We start from the raw sequence: 24,907 nt of genomic DNA on the forward strand, positions 1-24,907 counted from the left end.
ATATATTGAATTAATAAAACACATTTTCTTTGTAATAAAGTCCCTTTTATTGTTCAATAATTAAATGTAAACGATTCCATCATTTTGCAATTAAATATACTGTTAAAATAAATATATATATAAATAAATGTATATTTATATATATATTTATTTTTTGACAGTATATTTAATTGCACAATGATGGATTCGTTAGAATTAAATTATTGAACAAAGAAACTGTATTTATTTAAACGAAAATGTGTTTTCTTAATTAAATATTAATTAGTACAGGAAGCTCTATAAGTCGTTAATTCATATGCCGGCAATAGAGCATTCTGTACTAATCATCACTTAACTTTAATTAAAACATCAAATGTTTCTTCTAATTATGTTATGACAATAGCATTATTAGAAGAAACATTTAGAATTATATGTGCGCTCAGCTGATTGGCTGTTCGGCTGAGCGCACATATAATGAGCCGGTCCGCAGTACAGTGACTTCATTGTACTGCGGACCAGCGAAGAGGACACATCGGGGTGAGTATAGAGCTCTCCCCACCGCCTCCCCGGCACTGCACCCCTCCCAGCAAGGAAGGGGGGTCACTTAACCCCTTCCTTGCTGGGATGGGTGCAGTCTGACATCAGTCTGGCCCCCAGGGGGTTAAGGGGGATACGATACATCCTCCCTTAACCCCTCGGGGGCCAGACTGTAAGCAGCGATCTGTAAAGATGCTGCATACTGTAAGGTGCACAACACCGCTCACAATGATGGGTGTTGTGCTCCTGTTTGTGTGTTTTTTGTGTGTTTCTCCCTTTTTGTTTTTCAGATATCGGTATCCTGGGGATTACGTCGGATTCCATGGACTACGTCGATGACCAGCGGTTGTTCTTTGAATTTTTTTTAATAAAATGGTCAATGAGGGGTGTGGGGGTGTTTTTATTTGAATAAAAAAATTTTTAAACTTGTGTCTTGTCTTTATTTCTTTATTTATAGACTTAGTAGTGGAAGCCGTCAAATAGACGGAATCCATTACTAAGTTGGGGCCTAGTGTTAGCCGGTATAAAATGGCTAACACTAACCCCCTATTATTACCCCAGTACCCAATGCCACCAGGGGTACTGGGAAGAGCCGGGTGCCAGTGGTCCCGGAGCGTCAAAATTGGCGCTCCTGGACCGGGCGGCAGCAGGCTGGTAAGATTTAGGCTGGGGAGGGCCTAAAACAATGGCTCTTCCCACCCTGGTGTTACCAGGCTGCTGTCGTTTGGTTTTTAACCCGGCTGGTTATAAAAATAGGGGGGACCCTATGCGTTTTTTTAAAATAAATAAATAATTAAAAAAACGCATAGGGTCCCCCCATTTTTATAACCAGCCGGGTTAAAAACCAAACGACAGCAGCCTGGTAACACCAGGGTGGGAAGAGCCATTGGTTTAGGCCCTCCCCAGCCTAAATCTTACCAGCCTGCTGCCGCCCGGTCCAGGAGCGCCAATATTGACGCTCCGGGACCACTGGCACCCGGCACTTCCCAGTACCCCTGGTGGCATTGGGTACTGGGGTAATAATAGGGGGTTAGTGTTAGCCATTTTATACCGGCTAACACTAGGCCCCAACTTAGTAATGGATTCCGTCTATTAGACGGCTTCCACTACTAAGTCTATAAAGTAAAGAAATAAAGACAAGACACAAGTTTACAAATTTTTTTATTCAAATAAAAACACCCCCACACCCCTCATTGACCATTTTATTAAAAAAAATTCAAAGAACAACCGCTGGTCATCGACGTAGTCCAAGGAATCTGACGTAATCCCCAGGATACCGATATCTGAAAAACAAAAAGGGAGAAACACACAAAAAACACACAAACAGGAGCACAACACCCATCATTGTGAGCGGTGTTGTGCTCCTTACAGTATGCAGCATCATTACAGATCGCTGCTTACAGTCTGGCCCCCAAGGGGTTAAGGGAGGATGTATTGCATCCCCCTTAACCCCTTGGGGGCCAGACTGATGTCAGACTGCACCCATCCCAGCAAGGAAGGGGTTAAGTGACCCCCCTTCCTTGCTGGGAGGGGTGCAGTGCTGGGGAGGGGGTGGGGAGAGCTCTATACTCACACCGATGTGTCCTCTTCGCTGGTCCGCAACACAATGAAGTCACTGTACTGCGGACCGGCTCATTATATGTGCGCTCAGCCGAACAGCCAATCAGCTGAGCGCACATATAATTCTAAATGTTTCTTCTAATAATGCTATTGTCATAACATAATTAGAAGAAACATTTGATGTTTTCATTAAAGTAAAGTGATGATTAGTACAGAATGCTCTATTGCCGGCATATGAATTAACGGCTTATAGAGCTTCCTGTACTAATTAATATTTAATTAAGAAAACACATTTTCGTTCAAATAAATTCAGTTTCGTTGGTCAATAATTTAATTCTAACGAATCCTTCATTGTGCAATTCAATATACTGTCAAAAAATAAATATATAGATAAATATACATTTATTTATATATCTATTTTTTTTAACAGTATATTTAATTGCAAAATGATGGATTCGTTAGAAATAAATTATTGATCAACGAAAGTGTCTTGATTACAAAGAAAATGTGTTTGATTAATTTAATATATTAACTATTAGAGGCATCGGCATTCGGCATCATTGCCGGCTATTTTTGAAGTACTCCGTACGGACCGCCTGTCAATCCTCGGCCGCATGTTCAGCCGCAAACAATGGTCTTGTTCATTTTTTACGGGTCCGTTTACGATAGGGCCGTAGATTCAGAGATAGTGTGCACTGTGCAGCCGCATATCCTACACTTCCAAGCATACACACGAACCACCAAAAATACCGCCGCACAATTACAGCCGCAAATACAGCCGCACTCTTACAACGTGTGAATCGAGCCTAAAAGTGGAAATACAAGGCTGGAAAACAGACACACCGTACAAAGAAACTGTGCAGCTCTCTTACCCACCAGAACGCCCTTCGTCAGGTCACACACAGTGTAGTTTTTTTTTTTTAATTTAGTAGAAGCATGGTGGTGTTAACCAGTAGTTTGTGTTCATGGTGTCCCTTGTATTGTGAACATAATGTAGTAATATGCTAGTGATATGGGCCTTGGTAATACTGGGTTTTATTTAGTAAGAGTATGGTGGTAATATGTAGTCACTGTGTGGATGTAATATGGACATGGTGTGGTCTGTTATTTGATCTAAATATAGGGGGACATTTATTAGGTATGACTGTCCCCCAGAGCACCAATGCTTCGCAGATTTATGTAGAGGCGCACTGCCTGTACATAAATTCTGTGCACACCAGTCTGCACACGAGGTGAAACCTATGCCAGCGCAAATGCGGCATAGGTTTCCTTTTAATTTTTCATTGCGAAAAAAGGATTAATTTTCGCCGCCCCCAATTTGATTGACTGAGCAGGCTGTCACTCTTGTCTGGAGAGTGGCAGCCCACTCAGCCAAGCACTGACACAGACACAGACAGACACACACACACACACACACACACAGTATTCACATTTTTTTAATAGTGTGAGTGTTCAGGTCAATCAAGTACATGTTACAAATCACAATTCTGGTTGCATAACCAGTTACCCGCCTCCCTCTCCCATGAATAAATGATAACAGATGAGATACATTGGGGTTATTTTAACCTGCACATTCAGAGTGTGTATCTCTAATATAGATACACAACTATCTATGTTAAGAAAACATGATGATTCCCATTGGGGGCTCTTGGTTTCATATTTGTAACCATTGATGCAGTTTGTCTTATAAGAAGAGTATGAGTGACATGTTTTTGTCTTCAGTAGTGCTACCTTCTCATGCCCCAGTCTATAAATGGTCATGTGATTAGCATTGCTGCTTCAAGGGAATTGAGATGAAAGCACTTGTGTGCGTTGGTTTTTTGACAGTACCTTAGGCTATGAGAAATAATCAGTTCTCAGGAAAAAAGTTGGCACCCGTGCCTGACAGGCATGCAAAAATAAGGTCAAATAAGATACAGAATTGAATTTTATCCAAAAGTAAATGGATGATAGACACAGAGAAACAGTGCTATCTGCTAAATATTGGGCTGTCGTGAAATAGCTATGGATAACTGCAAGGGAAAATCAAACTGAGAACATGAGCTTCCTAGACTAATAATTATACTATACCCAACAGAAGAATTCCTATAACAATTATAATAATTAAAGTATATTAAACTGCTGAGAGGGGTTGGAAGTAGCTTGGGCTTGTATATTTACTTTTGCTATGTAATCTATTCGATAAGAAAATTCATTTTCTGGTTAAGTGTTCTGATATGAGACTGTGGATTTAGATATATTAAAATTCATAAAATTGCCATTATTAATCTTGCAGCTTATGTTTACATTGCCCTTTACTTATTATTCAGAGTGAAATGTAAGATTTTCAGCAATGTTAGCGCTAGGTCATTTAGGTCAGGGGCCTTGTGAGCTTGTACAGCCTTATAGACTGTAGTTCTAGGATTTACTAAGACTGCATACAAGTTCAATCTATTAGAGTGAGTTGGATTGGGAAATGGGAAAAAGCACAAAAAAAGACTAAAGGCAAATAAGGAAGCTCCCAGTGGTTGTCATTTACTATTGAGAAATACTGCAGCAACTGGAAGTCCGAGAACTATGGCTCAAGACAGATTCATTAATGTATTATGCAATATTCATGAAGCCCCATTGTGATTTGCTATGCCATAAATACACATATTTTTTATTTTAATATCTCTGTTTTTATTACAATAAAACATAAGACTATTTTTTTTCAGAGCTGACAAAATCAAAATATATACAGTATACAATAGATAAGGGGAAAGTGGAGGTAGTAAAAGTAGTTGGTTGTTTATGGGAACTTGTAATTTCTCAATGGTCTGTCAACAGATTCAATGACAGCTTAATTTGCAATTCATTGTCAACTTGTATATTATTATCAGAATGTTTTAAAAAAAGTTTTTAGTTGGATGGGGATGATACAATGGCATTCTATTAGACAGTGATTCTGTGTTGCAATCACATTACACATGCTTACTTGTGCCATTTTCCCCCCCAAATTAAGGCTATGTTCCCTCTTCGGGAACATATTAGAGAAAGGAGGCCATCTTATAATATACATGGCCGCTAAAGATCATTATTGTTATTAGCAGCAATCTGCCTCTCCCTGCCTAAAAGTGAATAGAAAAACAAAGAGAAAGATAATCTGCCCTTTATCTATACTTTATCTAACCTTTTGATGGTGTTGTTCTTGGGCTGGGTTCACTCAGTACCATTAGGACTCAATACCATTATAGTCTATGACCCTGCATTCTCACAGCAGATTTTCATTCCACTGCGAGACAGCCTTGTTTAACTATTTAATGTGAGGTTAAAAATAATAAGCAGCCAATGCTTACCTGTTCAGAATCCCCCACCACACTCCTGCTTCAGTCTCTGAGTCCCGGCTCACTGACAGCCCTCAGCCAATCACTGGCTGCCACAGGACAGCTCAGTAATTAACGGACCGGGCTGTCAGTGAGCCAGGACCCAGAGTCTAAAGCATGAGCACACTAGGGCTAAGCATTGGCTGTTTATTATTTTTAACCAACTGCCAATAAAAAGTTTATAGACTGTGTGAAATCCAGTGGGAATTTGGTAGGTGTGAACACACCCCACAGGAAGAAAAATGGATAATTAGTGGATGGTAAAAAAAACATGCTGCTGTATGCCATCCAGCAGAATGTCTTTCCTAGCAATTTACAGCCATAGGCTATGTTTACCCAACGTCAAAAAATGTATCTATGTTTTCCAGGCATCCTTAGGGCTGCATGTAACTTCAGAAGCCACCAGTAATCAAATGTCTCACACTCGGGTTCGGACTAACTTGAGCGTGCTCGAAGTTCGCTTATTTCTAGTGCTAACCAAATGGCTGTTGACAGCCATGACCTGTGACTTCTTTTTTTTTTTTTCAAACTGAACTACTTTACTTAAAGGACAACTCCCGCGGGACCCCCCCCCCAAAAAAAAACACAGACACACACAGACACCATACTCACCATCCCTCCGGTGACGATCGCCACTCCATTCGCCCGCCAGTGCGCTTGCGCACCGACAGCCGTTTCATTGGCTGGAGCGCATCACATGGCTTCCAGCAACCTCAGCCAATCAGGGCTGACGAAGCTGGAAGCCATGTGATGCGCTCCAGCCAATGAAAAGGCTGCTGGTGCGCATGTGCACCAGCAGCCTTTTCCGTCCCATTCACTCTCTATGAAGACGCCGAGGAGGAAGAAGACCCGGACCGCCCCCCGGCTCTGACGTCGTCGTCACCAGATGCCGCCCGGGAGAAGAGGACCGTGACGATCGTAATAGGTAATGTATATATTCTTTAACTTCCGGGCGGGGGGGTCGGGGGTCCGAAAGTGGGGGAAGGGGGCCAGACCGGGTATTTAACCACATTACAAAGTTATATAACTTTGTAATGTGTGTTAAATAAGCTAAAAAAAATCTGCCCTTTATCTATACTTTATCTAACCTTTTGATGGTGTTGTTCTTGGGCTGGGTTCACTCAGTACCATTAGGACTCAATACCATTATAGTCTATGACCCTGCATTCTCACAGCAGATTTTCATTCCACTGCGAGACAGCCTTGTTTAACTATTTAATGTGAGGTTAAAAATAATAAGCAGCCAATGCTTACCTGTTCAGAATCCCCCACCACACTCCTGCTTCAGTCTCTGAGTCCCGGCTCACTGACAGCCCTCAGCCAATCACTGGCTGCCACAGGACAGCTCAGTAATTAACGGACCGGGCTGTCAATGAGCCAGGACCCAGAGTCTAAAGCATGAGCACACTAGGGCTAAGCATTGGCTGTTTATTATTTTTAACCAACTGCCAATAAAAAGTTTATAGACTGTGTGAAATCCAGTGGGAATTTGGTAGGTGTGAACACACCCCACAGGAAGAAAAATGGATAATTAGTGGATGGTAAAAAAAACATGCTGCTGTATGCCATCCAGCAGAATGTCTTTCCTAGCAATTTACAGCCATAGGCTATGTTTACCCAACGTCAAAAAATGTATCTATGTTTTCCAGGCATCCTTAGGGCTGCATGTAACTTCAGAAGCCACCAGTAATCAAATGTCTCACACTCGGGTTCGGACTAACTTGAGCGTGCTCGAAGTTCGCTTATTTCTAGTGCTAACCAAATGGCTGTTGACAGCCATGACCTGTGACTTCTTTTTTTTTTTTTCAAACTGAACTACTTTACTTAAAGGACAACTCCCGCGGTACCCCCCCCAAAAAAAAAACACAGACACACACAGACACCATACTCACCATCCCTCCGGTGACGATCGCCACTCCATTCGCCCGCCAGTGCGCTTGCGCACCGACAGCCGTTTCATTGGCTGGAGCGCATCACATGGCTTCCAGCAACCTCAGCCAATCAGGGCTGACGAAGCTGGAAGCCATGTGATGCGCTCCAGCCAATGAAAAGGCTGCTGGTGCGCATGTGCACCAGCAGCCTTTTCCGTCCCATTCACTCTCTATGAAGACGCCGAGGAGGAAGAAGACCCGGACCGCCCCCCGGCTCTGACGTCGTCGTCACCAGATGCCGCCCGGGAGAAGAGGACCGTGACGATCGTAATAGGTAATGTATATATTCTTTAACTTCCGGGCGGGGGGGTCGGGGGTCCGAAAGTGGGGGAAGGGGGCCAGACCGGGTATTTAACCACATTACAAAGTTATATAACTTTGTAATGTGTGTTAAATAAGCTAAAAAAAAAAATTCGTGGGAGTTGTCCTTTAAAGTTGGTAGTAGCAATTTAGAATTTTTTTTTTAATTTTGGGTAGGGGTATGGGAGTGATGTAAGAACAGCTTGGTTTACATATTTCCTTTGGGGATTGTATTATGAGTTGTCAAAAAGCCTTTTATAATTTCATATCATCAACCTCCTCAAAGTCCTCCTTTAATAATCCTGTTACAGTCAATGGATAAATCTCAATTCATTTTGTTTTCTATCAGATTTCATCTCTTTGTTTTGCAATACTAGTTGATATGTGCATGATAGGTTATTTGTTGTCATCCCAAAGACTGAAAATTTAAATTGCTGTTGGTATGAACTATTATACATAGACTAAAATTCGATTAGAGTAAGGCAGTCAGAGCACCTGTCATCTAGAATATTTCTGCATTCTCTATACAAAGAAAAATAGGTCTGTATTGTCTAATTACAAATATATATATATATATATATATATATATATATATATATATATATATATATATTCAATACTCAATTTGTGAATGTAATCGGCACTGTGTGGAATACAAAAATGGCATCTTGAGAAATATTCTGAGCAGTGTGTTTGGAATGATGAAGGGAACAAGCTAGAATGATTTTTTGGGGAAAAACAATGGTGCTGTGAAAACACATTGTTACTCCCATATATTTGAAAATAAATGAAATAAGGTTAGTTATTGGGCAACATTTTGTTCAGATTTTGGTCAGGTGATTTGTGCACAGAATTTTATTTTGCTGCATTAAAATTAAGCGCAGTCAAATGACAAAATAAACTGTATAATATGCCACATTGCTTTTGTTTTCCCGTCGAGCTGTCCTTATCAGTAGCACATCTCCTTCGCATGATCTTCTTACATAGTGCCCTTTATTTTAATGCTGTTAAAAAGAATTAAACATCTGAACTCACCTTGCTGTTGTTAATCCCAAATCCCTGGCTTAGCCCATTTCTTTTTGATAATGTATCAGTGCTCCTAATCCTACATTACATAATTGAAGTTCCAGAGTATGACTGCACTTGGCTGTCTCCATATTTCTCTGCACAATTTAACACTACTTCTCAAGTTGTTAAATACGAAATAAATGAAACTGGTCTTGTCCCAGCATCTGTACAATCTGTGGGGCTTCACACTATAATTCAATCAGATCTTCCTGTCTAAGATGCAGACTTATAAAAATCACAGGTGATGAAGGGGTTAATGGTGTGTGATTAAATGGTCTCAGAGAGGCATTATAGCGTTACAGCTTGGCTGTACTGACACATGTTTACACGTAATACAGATAGGAATTAGGATTTTTACTCCTTTCATGCAGTCAAAAAATACTTTTAAAAAGTTGACAGATTAGGTATTATAATCATACAACAAAGAATGTGAATTCTGGGGATACAAGAGCATGGGGGTCTATTTTAAGGTTTAAAATGACAACCCCTTCCCCCAACCTTCATTACTTCATCCTATATAATGCTTTAAATCCTGATACAGCTTTCCATTCTGCCAGATGTGCATATAAATGTGTTATAGTGTTAATATAAGAGGGTTATTAGTCACTAAAAGGTTAGTCATCTGTACAATCCCCTGCTATGGCCATTCTGATCTTTACTAGATCTATGCTGGTCTTCACTTCCTGGACACAAGAAAATGCTCACCCACTATTGCCTGTGAATGGCTGGGTGGCAATTTTCTGTGTCAGAGTGGGATTAGGAAGTCAGTGGGGACCCAGTAATGGCTATCATTTTAATTCAGACTGACTCAATACAATAAATGTATGCCAAAAAAACCCTTTAACTTTTTTTTTTTTTTTTTTTTTTTTTTTTTTTTTTTTGCAATTATGTTACAGTGTTTGTGCCTTCTAAGAATTGATGCCATAGATGTTTAGAAAATATCCAAACATTTAGCACTGAATTGTATGGAAACAACTTCCTAGGCTGTGCCTGTGTTATTGGATACATTACTAGTTAGCATTTACTAAGGCTCATACACAGGCCTCATGCCTATAAAATGTGTTTTCTGTGCTTTATGGGTAAAATAGCTCCAGGGCCGATCCTAGCCTTTCTGGCAAAGATCAAAGTGCAGAAAACCCCTCCCCTCTTCCCCCTGTCCACCCTTCTCTCCCAGTGCTTTTGCTGAGGCCTCCTAATAGTGACAGTACACTAAATGCTGCAGCCTCCCCCCCACACACACTAGATCACCCCCTTCTCTGTGCAGGAGAATAGTTACCGAACTGCAGGACAGCAGTGCTCACCGGGGCGGAGGCAGGGCCCCGACATGACAGGGACACTCCGCTGTGGCTGACTGTGGTGCATGCAGCAAATAAAGAAGACTGCCAGTATGTAGAAAGGGTGGAAGGGGGCTAGGGCCAGTGCATCCTTGGGTGGCTGCAGTCATTTTAGTTAAGTCAAAGATGACTTAATTAAAATGACAAGGAAAAATTTGCTGCCCCAGAAAATCTGCTTCCTAAGGCAGAAGAAAAAGTGGCCATGGATAGCCCTGACATCATGTCAAATTGCAGTTTTAGGCTATGTTTTTAGGTGCAAAAAAAGCAGCCATTGTTTCATAATATTAACCGTTAATATTAATTATGATCATTATTATGACCGCCATTATAAAATAACAGCCATTATTTTAACTGAAAAGACGTTGTGGGAACATAGCTTTATTGAAGTAGTCAGCAAACAGAATTCATCTCTAAAAAGTAAAGTATTGTAAATTTTTTGAAAATCACCTATAAATGCAGATATGAAACTATTATAGCCTTTAAATTTATAACTCTATTTTATAAAAAATACAAATCAAGTATAAAACTGTCTTGAGCTAACAATTGCTAGATTATGACACATACTCTTATGATGTTGTCTACACTTATGATTACTCATTTCTGCTTGCATTGATTTCCAGAGATTAAGGTTGTAAATTTCCATTGAACTGGCATGCATTAGACAAGATAGTGCCCCCACAGACTAATAAAAGGCATAATACTGATATTACTTTGCAGACGTAGTTTACTTTATTTTTATTAGTGTTGTATACAATTCCCTACATATTTTATTCTGTGGTGTTATTTTTAATTGAGATCATTTTGCTTTTCAGGTGATACAAGTCCACAGGACACAAAGGGGATGAAGAAGAATGCGGTACTTGTAGAAGGTGTTGTACTGAATGGACCAATAATTGACAGTGGTTCTGGAGAAAAATTTGTGGAAGAAGTTTTTAGGATATTGATGAATGAAGTTGTATATAAGGCAACTGATGTAACTGAAAAGGTAAAATTATTATTTCAACCTACTGCAACAAAGTTTAATAGGCTTTGTCAAAAGTTTTGTTTGTTTGGGGTGCTGGGACCCCCCCCCCCCCCCCCCCCCTCTTGATTACTAGATTCTCCCAGGGCAAACAAACAACTTTGCGGTAACCTCCCTGGCTAAGCACATATTCCAACTCACTGCAGAAGATAGCCTGCATAGACTAATGCCTCCATTCACACTGACCATAAGCAGCAGAATTCTGCCATGCTCAGTGTCCTGCAGTGAGTGAATGGGAGAGCGCGCGTTTGTCCGCTTCCTCCCCTCTCTGCTCAAAGAATTGACATGTCATTTCTTTAAACAGAGAGTGGACGCACGCACCCTCCCATTCACTCATTGCAGGACACTGAGCATGGTGGGATTCCTCAGTGGAGAGCTCCGCCGATTTTGCTCAGTGTGAATGGCCGAAGCTGCTCGCTTCATTGTGTGAACTAACAGGTCTTTCTGCGACCGCAATTCACTGAATTACGGCCGCAGAAAACTGACATGTCAGTTCTTTGTGGCACTGCTTGGCATCCCGGCCGGAGCGTATACGATTTGTATTGGGACCTCTACTAATTATCCAAAACAGACAGATGCTTCTTCAGATTGTCCCTTGTGCAATGAAGCTCCTAATAACTCAATGTTTAAGGACCTGCAACATGGCAGCATTCTAGTGAATTGCCCTACTTGGCAGTTCCCTTCACAATAGTAGACAAAATCTAGTAAGGAGTTTATCCAGGGTTAGAAAAAGCACAGCTACTTTCTTGCAAAAACAGCACCACCCCTGTCCCGACAGTGAATGTGGAAATGCAATTCAGCACCATTCACTTCAGTGGAATTGAGCTGAAAAACCACAGCCAAAGTGAGAACAACTGCAATGCTGCTTTTAACAGACTGATTGACTGATATTATCTAGATGGGAAAAAGTTGGACTAAGACATAGGCAAAACCTGGTGAAGTCCACGTAGATATTTGGAGATTGGGAAGTAGATTATTTTAAAATAGTAATAAATATGATTTTTGTATTTACATTAACAAAATAAACAGGGTTATGGTAATTATTGAACTAGATTCCTATTCCTAAAGAAGCTAAAAGATTTGGAAAGAGAAGTGGTATCCATGGCTATTCCTAAGTATCTCCCACATCCATGTGTAGCTTAGCCAAGTATTGAAGTGTTTTCAGTGGGAAGATGGGAGTGAATTGCTGGAATACACCTCCGGCAGTAACTTATCCCTAAAGGATGTAATACAGCATGACAGATTCTTGTTTTCTCTGCCCACATACGCAAAAGATACACTGTAGTCAGTCCAGTCAGCTTTTCTCTAATGTGTACTGGGACCTTAAAGTGTAACTATAAAATAATTTCACCATTCAGTTTTAGTTAGCTTAGGTCATGATAAGAATTTTTGCAATATACATTAATAAGCTAAAATGAACAGTTATTTTTAAATACATGAAGCTGAATGTCCTGTCAGCTCTCTGTCTGCTTCTGTGTTATTTCTGCAATCCTGCTGGACACGCCCCTCCCTGGAAATCCTTCCTAATTGTATGGACTCTGACAGCAGCATCAGATAACAGCCCTGACACAGACAAAAACAAAACCTCCTCCCCCTCCTCCTAGCAGCACGTTCTCACACCCTCCCCTCAAAGAGGTCACTTAGCAGAGCTGAGGGTGTTATGTGAGGAGCAGCGCAGGGGAGGAGCTGGATGGAGGGATAATTACTCAGTGCTTCAACCAGGAGGGATGTGTCAGCCATGACTCCAATGTACTGCATGAGGGAGAGTGGGTGAGTCACTGAGGGGAGGACCAGGGTCGGCCTTAGGGGTGTGGGTGCATCACTCCTGGCCAGCTGGGGGGCGCTCTGGCAGACAGTCAGCTGTACACCTAACTGGTCTGGCAGAGATATGTTCTGTCTGTCAGAGCGCCCCCCTAGCTGGCCGCCTGCCATCCTTGCATAGGGGTTGGTTTGGGGCGCTCCTGAAGACAGAGGTGCCAGGGACCCTGCAGATTAATGTTCCGGGTTTGTCCCAGTAAGCCCCGTCCCTCTGCCGACAAGTCCCGCCCCCTGGCACCCACCGCGGGTGGGATACTCACTCTCTTCTAGCCACAATGCAGCCTGCTGAACTGTTTGCTGGACAGGTCATCAGCTGTGTGTGGCAGCTAATCCCTTTAGCACAGGCGGTGCTTCCCGGCCGGGCAGTGTGCTGACCTGTGACCTCTGCCCAGCCATGTGCCTCCTCTCTTCTCCTCAGCAATTGATGCAGCATCCGGAATACTCTGCCCCTGCTGTATCTATCTTATTTTTCTTTCTCTCCCTCTGACAGTGCAGAGTCTGTGGCAATCTACTTCATGTACACTTCATGTACACTGTTCTGACCCTGGTGCTGTGTATACATGCACTGTCTCAGTATATACAGACACTGACATCTCACCTCTCCTTGCTTCTTGGAGTTTTTTTGTAAAATAAAAAGATTTAAAAAGAGAATTGTCCATAATGTTATAAAGCAGTGCATAACTACTACCCCCATCATACCCCGACAGCTGAAATAGTGTATAACTACTACTCCCATCATACTCCGACAGCTAAAACAGTGCATAACTACTCCCCTAGCATCCTCATAGCTGAAACAGTGCATAACTACTGCCCCAACATACCCCAACAACTAAAACAGTGCATAACTACTGCCCCAGCATGCCCCAACAGCTGAAACAGTGCATAACTACTGCCCCAACAGCTAAAACAGTGCATAACTATTGCCCCCAGCATACCCTTATAGCTTAAAGGGGTTATTCAGCGCTACAAAAACATGGCCACTTTTTCCCCTCTCTCCAGATTGGGTGGGGTTTCAAACAGTGTTCCATTGAAGTAAATGGAGCTTAATTGAAAACATACCTGAACTGGAGAAAAGAGAGGGGGAAAAGTGGCCGTGTATTTGAAGCGCTGGATAAACCCTTTAAACCGTGCATAACTACTATCCTGCGCATACCATAACAGCTGAAACAGTGCATAACTTCTACCCCAGCATACTCTGATATCTGAAGTGTTATTATCTGAACTATAAAATGATCACATTCCTGATCTTGCACGGTAAATGGTGTAATCGCAAAAAGGCCAAATCACATCCCCCCAAAAAATCTAAAAGTGATGAAAAGGTCACATACATAACAGTCAGGGGTTGGCGCTCGTTGTAGTAGGATTTAGTCTATCATAGCTAAATACTACAGCCTCCCAACTCGTTTGTGGTTTTATTGTGGGAGATGTCTGGAGGGATAGGAAGCTGTAAGATTTAGTCTATCTCACTATTCAGGGGTATCAACGAGGGGGGCGGGGGCACCAAAATAAAGTTTTGCACAGGGCGCCATCGACCCCAAGGCCGGCCCTGGGGAGGACTACAAGTCCCAGGACAACACAGCTGTAGTCCTTCCATAGAACATATAACATTCACCATCAGATGTCTGCAGCAGGTGCCCCACCTCCATGGCTGACATTATCCTACAGTGTTATGAGAGCAGATGACTGTATCTAATCCCTCTGTGTGTGATACCATCTGCTGGGGCTCTGTATCTAATCTTACTGTGTGATACTGTATGTTGGGGCTCTATCTGATCCCACTGTGTGTGATACGATCTGCTGGGGCTCTGCATCTAATCTTACTGTGTCATACTGTATGCTGGGGCTCTGTATCTGATACCACTGTGTGTGATACCATCTGCTAAGGTGCTGCTTAGTGAATGGAGGGACCCAGCCAGGGAGATGAGGGATAGGCCATGCCCACTTTCAGTCAGCCAGAAGCAAAATTCATTTATTCTTCTGAGCCAAATAACTGGTGATATCTCAGCAAGCGCACACACTATCAACACAGTTTAGGGCTCTTTTTAAAGGGTAACACGTGGGCTTTTTATTTGAGGTATTTTATTTTTTGGCTACTTAAATTATAGTTACGCTTTAACTAATGCTAAAGAGATGCTAGGATATTACTCTTTGGCTGTAACCCACTGAAGTGAAGCTTATAACATACAGATATGTCCATTCTTTCTTGAATTTAATTAAGGATTACAATTTCTTATAATACAAATTGACTATATTATCATGACCTGCTAGCAATACCCTTAAGAAGAACACATCTGAACATGGCTATTACTTTAAAAGCCAGGTATGCCTCACACCAGCCACCCACATATTTGTGACACGGCTGCTATTTTACAACCCCTTTAAAATAAATTGCTGATTAATTCTGACAGTACACCATTTACACCTACTAAGTAGACTCAAGTAAGCAATTTTTTTGCAGTTTATAGTTTACAATCTTGTTCAATCATCATCAATTACTTTCCATTCGCACATAGTGATTTTCTTGCTATGCTCTTTGGCTTGCTCCAGGCAAGCTTTTACAGTTTACTAGCTTGCTTAATGGTTCTGTGTAAAACAGCAGAAGGATGGATAAGTTGCATACATTTTTGCCACTATGTGTGCTAAATGAGCCATAATAAATGTTTCAAAAATCCATGATAAAGGAGAAAATTTTATCTAATTCTGCCCAACATTGCAGGGAGTGAAGAAAATATTGTTCAGATGAGGATTTTATTATAGAACACATCTTGTATTCCTAATGGTGTGCACAGCTATATTTGTTTAATAGTTTCTGCTTTTATAGTTTATTAATTAACAAATTAAATATCAGATGTTTGGCTGTGGTCTGGAGTTTGGCTGCTTTGCCTTTAGGCTTGTTTATTGTTATAAAATACAATACACATTATATAAAGTTTGTTTTATAAAACATAGACGTAACACAGGGACACATTTTTCTAAAAGTATTTACTTTTTTGAGTAAATTCTGCAAGAATATGATTTTTGAGCTAAATTAAGCTAAAGAATAAAGCTGGAGACTGTGTGTACTTTGTAATATAGTAAAATAAATGTATATTTTTACTTTATATGTCAACTGCAGTTGAGTGGCAGTAACTGCCACCAACAGGGGGGTGGAGAAGGAACCCTGCTCTGGATCAATAGCTCTGTGCAGCAGTGCTTGATCAGAATAGGGGTCTGAGAAGGGTTTATTAGAAGGCCTGCAGTTTCCAACACACACTGGTGACAGCAGAAGGAGCCTGTATCAACCTTTGCTGCTGCCATGTAAAAGAAGTTTATATATAGAGAAAAAAGTATACATTCATTTAGATGATATTATATTAGGCTATGTTCACATGTGGTAAGACACCGGCCATTCAGTGACCTGGCCACTGTCTGAGAAAATCATCCGCCACTTAATTATGATGCGAGTGCACCCGTGCGCGCCCCCATCCGAATTCCCTGCTGTACACAATGGAGTGAACTGACTTTGTATGAACTGACAAGGTTTTTTGTGGCTGCTATTTATTGAATACATGTCAGTCTCTTGCAGCACCGCTAGGGATCCCGTCCGGAGTGTATACTATGTGTATACACTCTGGACGGGATTCCTTAGAAGGTCCCACTACGTAAGTCCTGTAGTAATCACGGCCATTGTTACAATGGTTGTGATTATTACGAAACTTATACAGTGGGAACATGGCCTAACAATGTAATAAAACTTTATCAAAGCAATGTATTAACAAAACAATGATAAAAAAAAACCTTTACTCTCTAAAACACCCCTTTAAACATTTTTTCAACCAGAGTAAGTGTCCTGTTGATTAATCTGGCCCAAATTTTACATAAAATTGATATATTTGGTAAGGCTTTTCAAAGAAGTTTTCTGGGGGTGAAAATTAGTAAAATTGCTCAGTGATGCTCATCTACCCAATCACCTGCAGCTGCTGCATTAATGTGCCCAGTCCCTGCTCATCATGGCATCATTTTGGTAAGATATCACCCTTCCAAAAAAATGCCTTTCTTACTGGCCAAAGCCGTGTCTCACCTCAGTCAGTGTCTGGCTGGTAGGACACTTGTTGTGCGGATGACACTGGTACAGAGACACTGCCTGCACCGGATGCTCCCTGCATTCTCTGTACTGTCACAAGAAGTACTTGTGACCAAGAGAGACAGACACTGAGCAGTTAGTCTTCTCTTCAATTAGATTCTTTATTCCAATGCAATGGAAACTTAGCATATCAAATACACAGCAACATAGTGAGGAAGAGCGCCGCAGCTTACTCTCCTTTTGTTCAGCCAAATCTTCATCTGACCCACACAGAGACACACAGAACTCACTGTCACGAAAGGGACTCGTGACCACTGGAGACAGGCACTGAGCCGTTAGTCTTTTCTTCAATTAAGTTCTTTATTCCATTGCGATGGACACGTCACATATCAAATGCACAGCAACACAGCGAGGCCTTGTGTCCAGCTAAGTCTTTATCTGCCCTACACAGAGACACCCTGAACTCACCTGCTCTGCTCCCACCTCCTGTGTCACATCAGTTAGTGTGGGACAGGGTGGGTCCATATTACCAGGTGAAGATGACACCTCTGGAGAGTGTAGAAGGTCCCAGATCTGGATTCCAGAGGGTCATAAAATTCACTGATCAGTATCACAATTTACAATGCTAATACAATAAGCAAAAAACCAAGTAAGGAAAAAACATAACAAACATTGATCTCTGGGACACAGGTAAATGGCAAATGAGGGGGCTACAGGGTACATCTGGATCAGGCAGAAAAAGGGAGAGGAGAACACACTGGTAGGGGCCAAAAATGTTCGGGGCAAGCCGACTGGGCCCATAGAGGTGCTGGGTGCCCAGGATTTACCCAAGTAAGTCAAATAATGACGCTGGCCCTTACTCTAGACAACAGTATTAGGGAGTTGCCCCCGGGAGAAAGCTACAAGATCCATCACCATCAATAACACCTATGCAAGTAGGGTTGCAGCGAAGACAAAGGGGCTCAGAATAGCATCCAGTGATGTTTTTTATTCTATCCACCATCAATATGCAACATTTTGGCGGATGCATCTGCCTTTGTCAAGCATAAACAAAAAGTGCCAAACTGATTTCTTAAATACAAACGTATTTCTTAATTACAAAAACGGATTTCTTAAATACAAAATGTAGAGTGCTGATTGGTTCACAAAAAGATATACATGTGTTATACATAGAATGATTAGTACTAAGACGCACCTTCCACATCCAATACAATGCTCGCCTATATGTAAATATAACCATAGTAACCACAACAATTATAACATCAGAATGTATAACATTTTATATGCATAACATAATCTTGTATCATATAGCGTACTACAACCCAACTGATAATCACAGACTCCATCGGTCCTCTGATCCCTTCTATGAGGCGTGGTCTTGTAAAAATAGAATCAGATTCTACCGGCTTCAGCATTTGTAAACAAAGGTAATGTACACACACGGGAGTACGCGCATGACGAGGTTCCCACACTGCCAGGAACCCAAACTACCTAAACAGGAGCCACAGCGCATGGTTGGTTTTCAATTAGGTTTTTATCATTTCACAGACATGATGGGACAGCTGAGTGTCTGAACAGATCTGAACAGGGTTCCATTCCCCAACCCTAACCCTAAACCCCCCCCCCCCCCATTGTGATGAAAAATTATGGAAGAACATTTACAATGTGTCTTCTGTCTTCTAACACCTATCTAACAGTGTCAGCAGTTTGGAAAGTGAATTTCATTTGACAGATTCCCTTTTAGGCCATGTTCACACTACATACTTTTTATGATAAAACATCTGTTGTTAGCAAATAAAATAATGTCCATTCTTGTCTTACAATAATGAGCAGCATTGAAAAAAGAGCAAACAGTGGCCATTGTTCTCACAGTATATTGAACAACGGCCGCTGTTTGCTACAGCCACACAAATAATTGACAATGTAAATGTCAATGTTCGGAAACAGCCGCTGCAAATAATTGACAGTTCACACACTGTGTGGCTGTCATGACAGCTGTACTGTGCCTGGAAATCAATGGTTAATTGATTTCCAGACACACCCATGATTTAAAAATAGTGTTCAACTGGCCAATAATGTAGTATCGGTCAGATGAACATGTAAAACAGTTGCCATTGTCTAAAACTGCCAACAAAGGCCGTATCAAACAACGGCCTTTGTCATACATTATGTGAATATTGCAGAAATGTGTGATCCGCTCAATGAACAAACTATTGATTACATATTCAGTAGTTCCCTATGCTGTAAACTACCTATGCAATCCTTCTTTTGTTTAGTGATCTGTTTAAACTTCTACAGGATTTTCAATAAAAAAAAACAAGGTGTACTAACAATACTCTTACTGCATACTGTTCAAACTGGATGTACTAGAAATACTAGAGCTGCCTGGACCATGGAGAGGGTGAGCTAACTGCATCGGCAATCTCACTTAGACCCAAGGGTGTAAATAACGTATAAAGTATTTACCAAAGGTTGTGAGTAAAACTAAAGGCTGCTACTTATGTCAACAAGCATAATGTGATAGTACAGCTTATTCTCATTACTCTTATAGGTCTGTGAATGGAAAGATCCTGAACAACTCAAGAAACTTCTAGATGTGAATATAAAAGACACTGGGGAACCTCATCAGAAATTATTTCAACTTTGCCAGAATGCTATCAAATACAGCGTCAAAACAAGTAAGATATCAAGCTGTAAATGTACTGAATATTGAGCTTGTTGGTCTAAAAGAGTACCTGAGGCTTTTCCTGACATGCCTGTTTTAGTAAATACAGTGGTACCTCAGTTTAAAGGGCTATCCTGTGATTTTTTTTTTTTTTTTTCAAATCAGCTGATATCAGAAAGTAATATAGATTTGTAATTTACTTCTATTAAAAAAATCTCAAGTCTTCCCATATGTATTAGCTACTGTATGTCATGCAGGAAATGTTGCTTTATTTTCAGTCTGACACAGTGCTCTCTGCTGCTACCTACAGAAACTCTGTCTCGGTTTTCTATGAATCCCCATAGAAAACCTCTCCTGCTTTGGACAGTTCCTGTCTCGGCCAGAGATGTCAACAGAGAGCACTGTGTCGACAAAACAACAAAACAACATTTTCTGCAGGACATACAGGAGCTAATAAGTGTGGGAAGACTTGAGATTTGTTTTAATAGAAGTAAATTACAAACCTATGTAACTTTCTGACACCAGTTAATTTGAAAGAAAAAGATTTTTGCTGGACAACCCCTTTAAGATTAACTTGGATTGACAGCGTTTTGCAAGAAGAGCTCACAGTTCTTCAAAATTGTAACTTGGTTTAAGAGCTCCCTGTACTGGGTGGGAGAGGCTTGGTCTGCATAGCATAGTTTACAGCCCTGTACTCTGATCCAGGACATCACCCTCACTGTGGCTTGCATCAGGGGACAGGACTGTGGAGGTAATCTCTTCATAGCTCCTGGACAGAGAGTGTTTCTATACTGTGCCCACATCTGTCCTGCTCATTTCTTCATGCTCCCTTCAGTATCTGTCAGCCTTTGTGTTTCCCCTCCTCTCCATTCCTGCTATAATGTGCCTGCACTTACACTCAGCCATTCACACTGCTGCTATTATGTTCCTCCACTTACAATCAGCCATTCACACTGCTGTATAGAAAAGTTTCTGTCACTGTCCTCCTGCACAGCCCTGTTATTCTCACTTCCTGATTGGTCCATGCTAAACACACACCCCTTCCCCATTGCTGTCAGGTGACCACACAGACCTCTGATAGCAGCCCTGCTTCTCTATGCTAGCCTGTTGTACTATGCTACTGCATTATGGGGATCTGCAGTTCCATCCTGTATCTACAAACTGTTGCTGTTTTCAGGTTTATGCTCTTACTATACATTATACTCCACATGCTGATTGCTATACTGTACAGTAATTTATCACATTATCACATATTCAGCTGTTTTTAAATGTTTTTTTTTTCATTTGTTTTACATGTTATTCAGAATAGAAAATTGTTATTTTTGTGGCGTGAAACCAATTGTCTGCATTTATATGATTTCCTATGGGAAAATTTGCTTTGGTTTAAGAGTTATTCGGATTGCAAACATTGTCCCGGAACAAATTATGCTCGTAATCCAAGGCACCACTATACTTGCACTGATTATGAAACAATTAATCTATAAACTTTTTTTTTCTTATAGCTCTGTGTTGTACCATTAATCTGTTATTCCTATTGGAAATTAAACTAGTTAGACAACTGGGTGTTACCTGTCAGGGGCATGTCCTTATACTAGTTATGAGAGAAAGATCTGAAATTAATTTCTGCAGGTTTTCCATAAATCATAAAATGTATTTCTGATTTGATTATTGATTTGGATTAAGCCCAAAATTCAGTGGACTAAATGCAGAGTGTCTGAATTGATTAAAGGGGTATTCCCCCCAAAATTATTTTTGCATTAATACGCTGCCCACCCGTAGCTTTCCATCTTTCCAATATAAAGTTATTATGGATTCTGCACAGTTTTGCTGTTATCTAGCTGCATTCACCCCCACAGATTGCATAGAATCATCAGACCTCAGTCCAACCCGACACGCTCCCTGCTCCTGGCCCCGACCTTCCGAGACGGCATCACGTGTCCTCCTTCTCTTCAATGGGCCGGGTTAGTGCTTCTAACCCAGCGAATCTGAAGTGAGGGAGGACATAGACGGTGACAGCAGCTGCTGCTGTTCAATGTCTACCTCTCTGAAAGCAGACAACACCCCCCCCCCCCGCAGCTCACCCAGTGGCAGACCTCCTCACGACCCCCCGCAACTCACCCGATGCTGGCCGCCAGCGGCATCCATCTCCCCCCCCCCCCCCCCCCCCCCGTAGCCCACCCGATGCTAGCCGCCAGGCGCAGGGGGAAGCGGCATTGGACGGCTTCCCCGCCGTGAGAACCAGGCTGTGATCTGCTTGAGAGGGGATCCCGGGGCCCGACACATCACAGCGGGGCCACGATCACCTCCCTCACCTCCCGCCGTCACCCGTCCTGGCAGAGCCACCCCTTCCCCAGCAGATGACACTGCCCTCCTCCTGCTGCTGGGGCACCACAGCTCTCAGCAATCCCGGAGACTCATGTCTCCACACATAGCGCATAGCCAGCGGCTCCGCCCCCCACACCAGTCTCCCAGCGGTGCCTGCTCCTGTCAGCCCCGTTCTGTCCGCTCCTGTGCTCTGTGCCGCAACCAGAATCCGCTCGCCCCGTGTGCGTCGCCGCCGCTCTCCTGCACCAGTACCCCACCCCGGGGTATACCTATGATTCACTCCCGGTGATCGCTCCTGCACCCCCTAATCCCGCTGTCAGCCCCGTCTTGGCTGCTCCTGTGCCGCACAACGCCGCTGCCGCTCACCCGCACCAGTTCCCGGGGCATACATATACGGCACTCCCCCATCGCACTGTCAGCCGCCTCCTGGCCCCACCTGTGCCGCTGACTCGTACCAGTTCCCCACCCCTGGGGCTTAAATATACTTTACCAGCAATCGCAAATGAGACCCCCCCCCCAACCCCGCTGCCTTTTCCCGGCCGACCCCCGTGATCCTGCTATCCATCAACATCTGTGACCTGATATATTGTGATGTGGATGGATAGCAGCTTGCTGGGACCTGTAGTTCTACACAATATATCAGGTCTCAGAACTTCTGTAGAACTTCAGGTCCCAGCAAGCTGCTATCAGTCCAAATCACAATATATCAGGTCACACAGTTTCTGATTTGGATGGATGGCAGCTTGCTGGGACCTATAGTTCTACAGAAGCTCTGTGACTTGATATATTTTGTAAAACTGCAGGTCCCAGCAAGCTGCTATCGGTTCAAATCAGAAACTGTGTGACATGATATATAGTGATGTGGTGACAGGTCCCGGCAAGCAGTGAGAAGCACTGCATGCTGGGAAATTTAGTTTCCTGGCTGGCACCATATTGGATATAGTCGGCTTTTAGAAAAAAAAAAACTTTTTCTCGGGAACAGCAGCAGCTAGAAAGACGGGAGAGGGCTCAAAATACTCAGGGGGACTTGGCGAGTAAGACCAGCTAGGTTTGGGGGCATTTCATTTTTTTTGCTCTTGGGGGGAATACCCGTTTAAGGTCCTTGCATACTACCTAGTTGCTGTGACTTCTGGTAAAGAGGGTTTAAAAACAGGTCTTATCCATGACACATAAGGGTTAAGAACTAGCCCCAGCATTAGATCATTATGACATAGGCTTCTGAACCCACATAGTGTATGATTATCAGCCTAGTCCAGTGAAAAGTGCTATAGAGCGTCTATGATTTCCTAAGAGACAAGAAAAAACACTGCTGTTACGTGCAGGACAGGCACAGACCAATCCGAATACTACAACAGGTCTGAGAGATAATCCGGTGATCCATTGTAAAGGGAAAGAGAGGAGTGGTCAGCTCTTTAAAGGATTAGAAAAACATGTCTGTTTTCTTAAAAATGATGCCACTGTCCACAGGTCCTAACTCAGGCCTAAATGTAGTTGAGTTACAATGCAACACATAACCTTAAGGTAGGCAAGGCAACTTTTTTTTTGGAAAATCAAAAAGCTGTCATGTTCTTCTAATCCTGGATATTGTCATGAAACAAAAAAATATAATAAAAATGGGCATGTCACATGGACATGATAATTAATTCCGGTTGTAGGTAGAATTACACAACTGTTCACAGGGGAACAGACATTGTTTATACAGCGTGTGAACATAGCCTAAAAGTACAGTGCATTTAACACTGCTCATTATGAAATCATAAGCTATCACTTGTATTGACACCTGTTCTAATCCGCTATTCCTTTCCAACTATAGTATTTAAGTGAGGTGTTAAATTATTAGGGTCCTTGTACATTTAGTGACTTGTCGACCTTTACACAGCATGACAAATCGATCCTTGTATACCTTGTGCAACCCTGGAAACTGACAACACAGATATGTATACAGCAATCAATCATTCTGGAGGAGGTGGCGGCAGCTTGACATACATCTAACTAAGCCTCTCTGTCTACCCCCCTACCTGTGCTTCATGTTCTGCCAATGATCTAAGACTAAGGGCCCTATTATGCGGAGCGATAATCAGCCATATCGGGCCAATTTAGCCGATTATCACTCCTTCGGCTGATCGTTTCTTTAGGCCCTGACCTAAAATCAGGTGTCGGACACGCATCACTACATGTAATAGCGATGTGCGGCCACTGGTGTAAAGCAGAATTGTCTTAGTTGCCCCTAACAACCAATCAGATTCCACATTTCATTTTTTAAAGAATCTGTAAGGAATGAAAAGTGGAATCTGATTGGTTGCTAGGGGCAACTAAGACAATTCTACTTTGCACCAGTTTGATAAATCTCCCATAATGTCTTTCTGTGTTTTCAATCCACTCCTGGTTTTGGTTGCAATATGAGGACCTCAATACTGACTGAAATATACGTAGTGTGAACCCAGCCTAACTATATATTCTGAATTCTGTACCAGTTATCACAACTGTGATACTATAGCCATCACCAGAATCCTAACCTTCACTGTGTATTGTGTAGACTTTCTTTATAGTATGATGTACTACTATATCCTTATACTACATATCCTTGAGTTCTTTTTTTCTTCTTAAATAAATGTAATAAAATTTAGCATCTAGATTTACAGGCTGCAATTCCCATCACGACTACATGGTACCCATATACAGACACAGATATCATCTATATTTCCTAACAGAGTTTTTGTTTTTTCTAATCCAGTCATCTCATGGCACATATGTTGGACTATATTGAGCTATGAGGAGAGCCCAGATAACCCATTTAAAAAAAAAAACAAATATCAGAAATTTTTGGGCAGGTTATTTTTGTGAACAGAGTGTAATGTTTTTGAGCAGTGAAGCAGGGATTTGTCACCTTCATACAACCTGTGTTAGCAAATTATCAGAGGAAGTGAACTTATAAGAAATGTTGGTCTGTCAGCATGAGGGA

The 24,907-nt window shown here is 41.9% G+C and overlaps 1 protein-coding gene across 2 annotated transcripts in view; it reads left to right on the top strand.

The window, feature by feature from the left end:
• Positions 1-24,907, top strand: part of GADL1 (glutamate decarboxylase like 1) — a 195,041-nt gene that overhangs the window by 32,120 nt on the left and 138,014 nt on the right. For both annotated transcript variants that reach the window (XM_069960402.1, XM_069960401.1), the window contains exons 2-3: positions 10,866-11,038; positions 19,507-19,633. In XM_069960402.1, the coding sequence (XP_069816503.1) occupies positions 10,895-11,038; positions 19,507-19,633 (271 nt within the window). In that variant the 5' untranslated portion in view covers positions 10,866-10,894. The remainder of the gene's footprint in view (positions 1-10,865; positions 11,039-19,506; positions 19,634-24,907) is intronic.

The sequence above is a fragment of the Dendropsophus ebraccatus genome, chromosome 2, assembly GCF_027789765.1.
Source record: "Dendropsophus ebraccatus isolate aDenEbr1 chromosome 2, aDenEbr1.pat, whole genome shotgun sequence".
Taxonomy (NCBI): domain Eukaryota; kingdom Metazoa; phylum Chordata; class Amphibia; order Anura; family Hylidae; genus Dendropsophus; species Dendropsophus ebraccatus.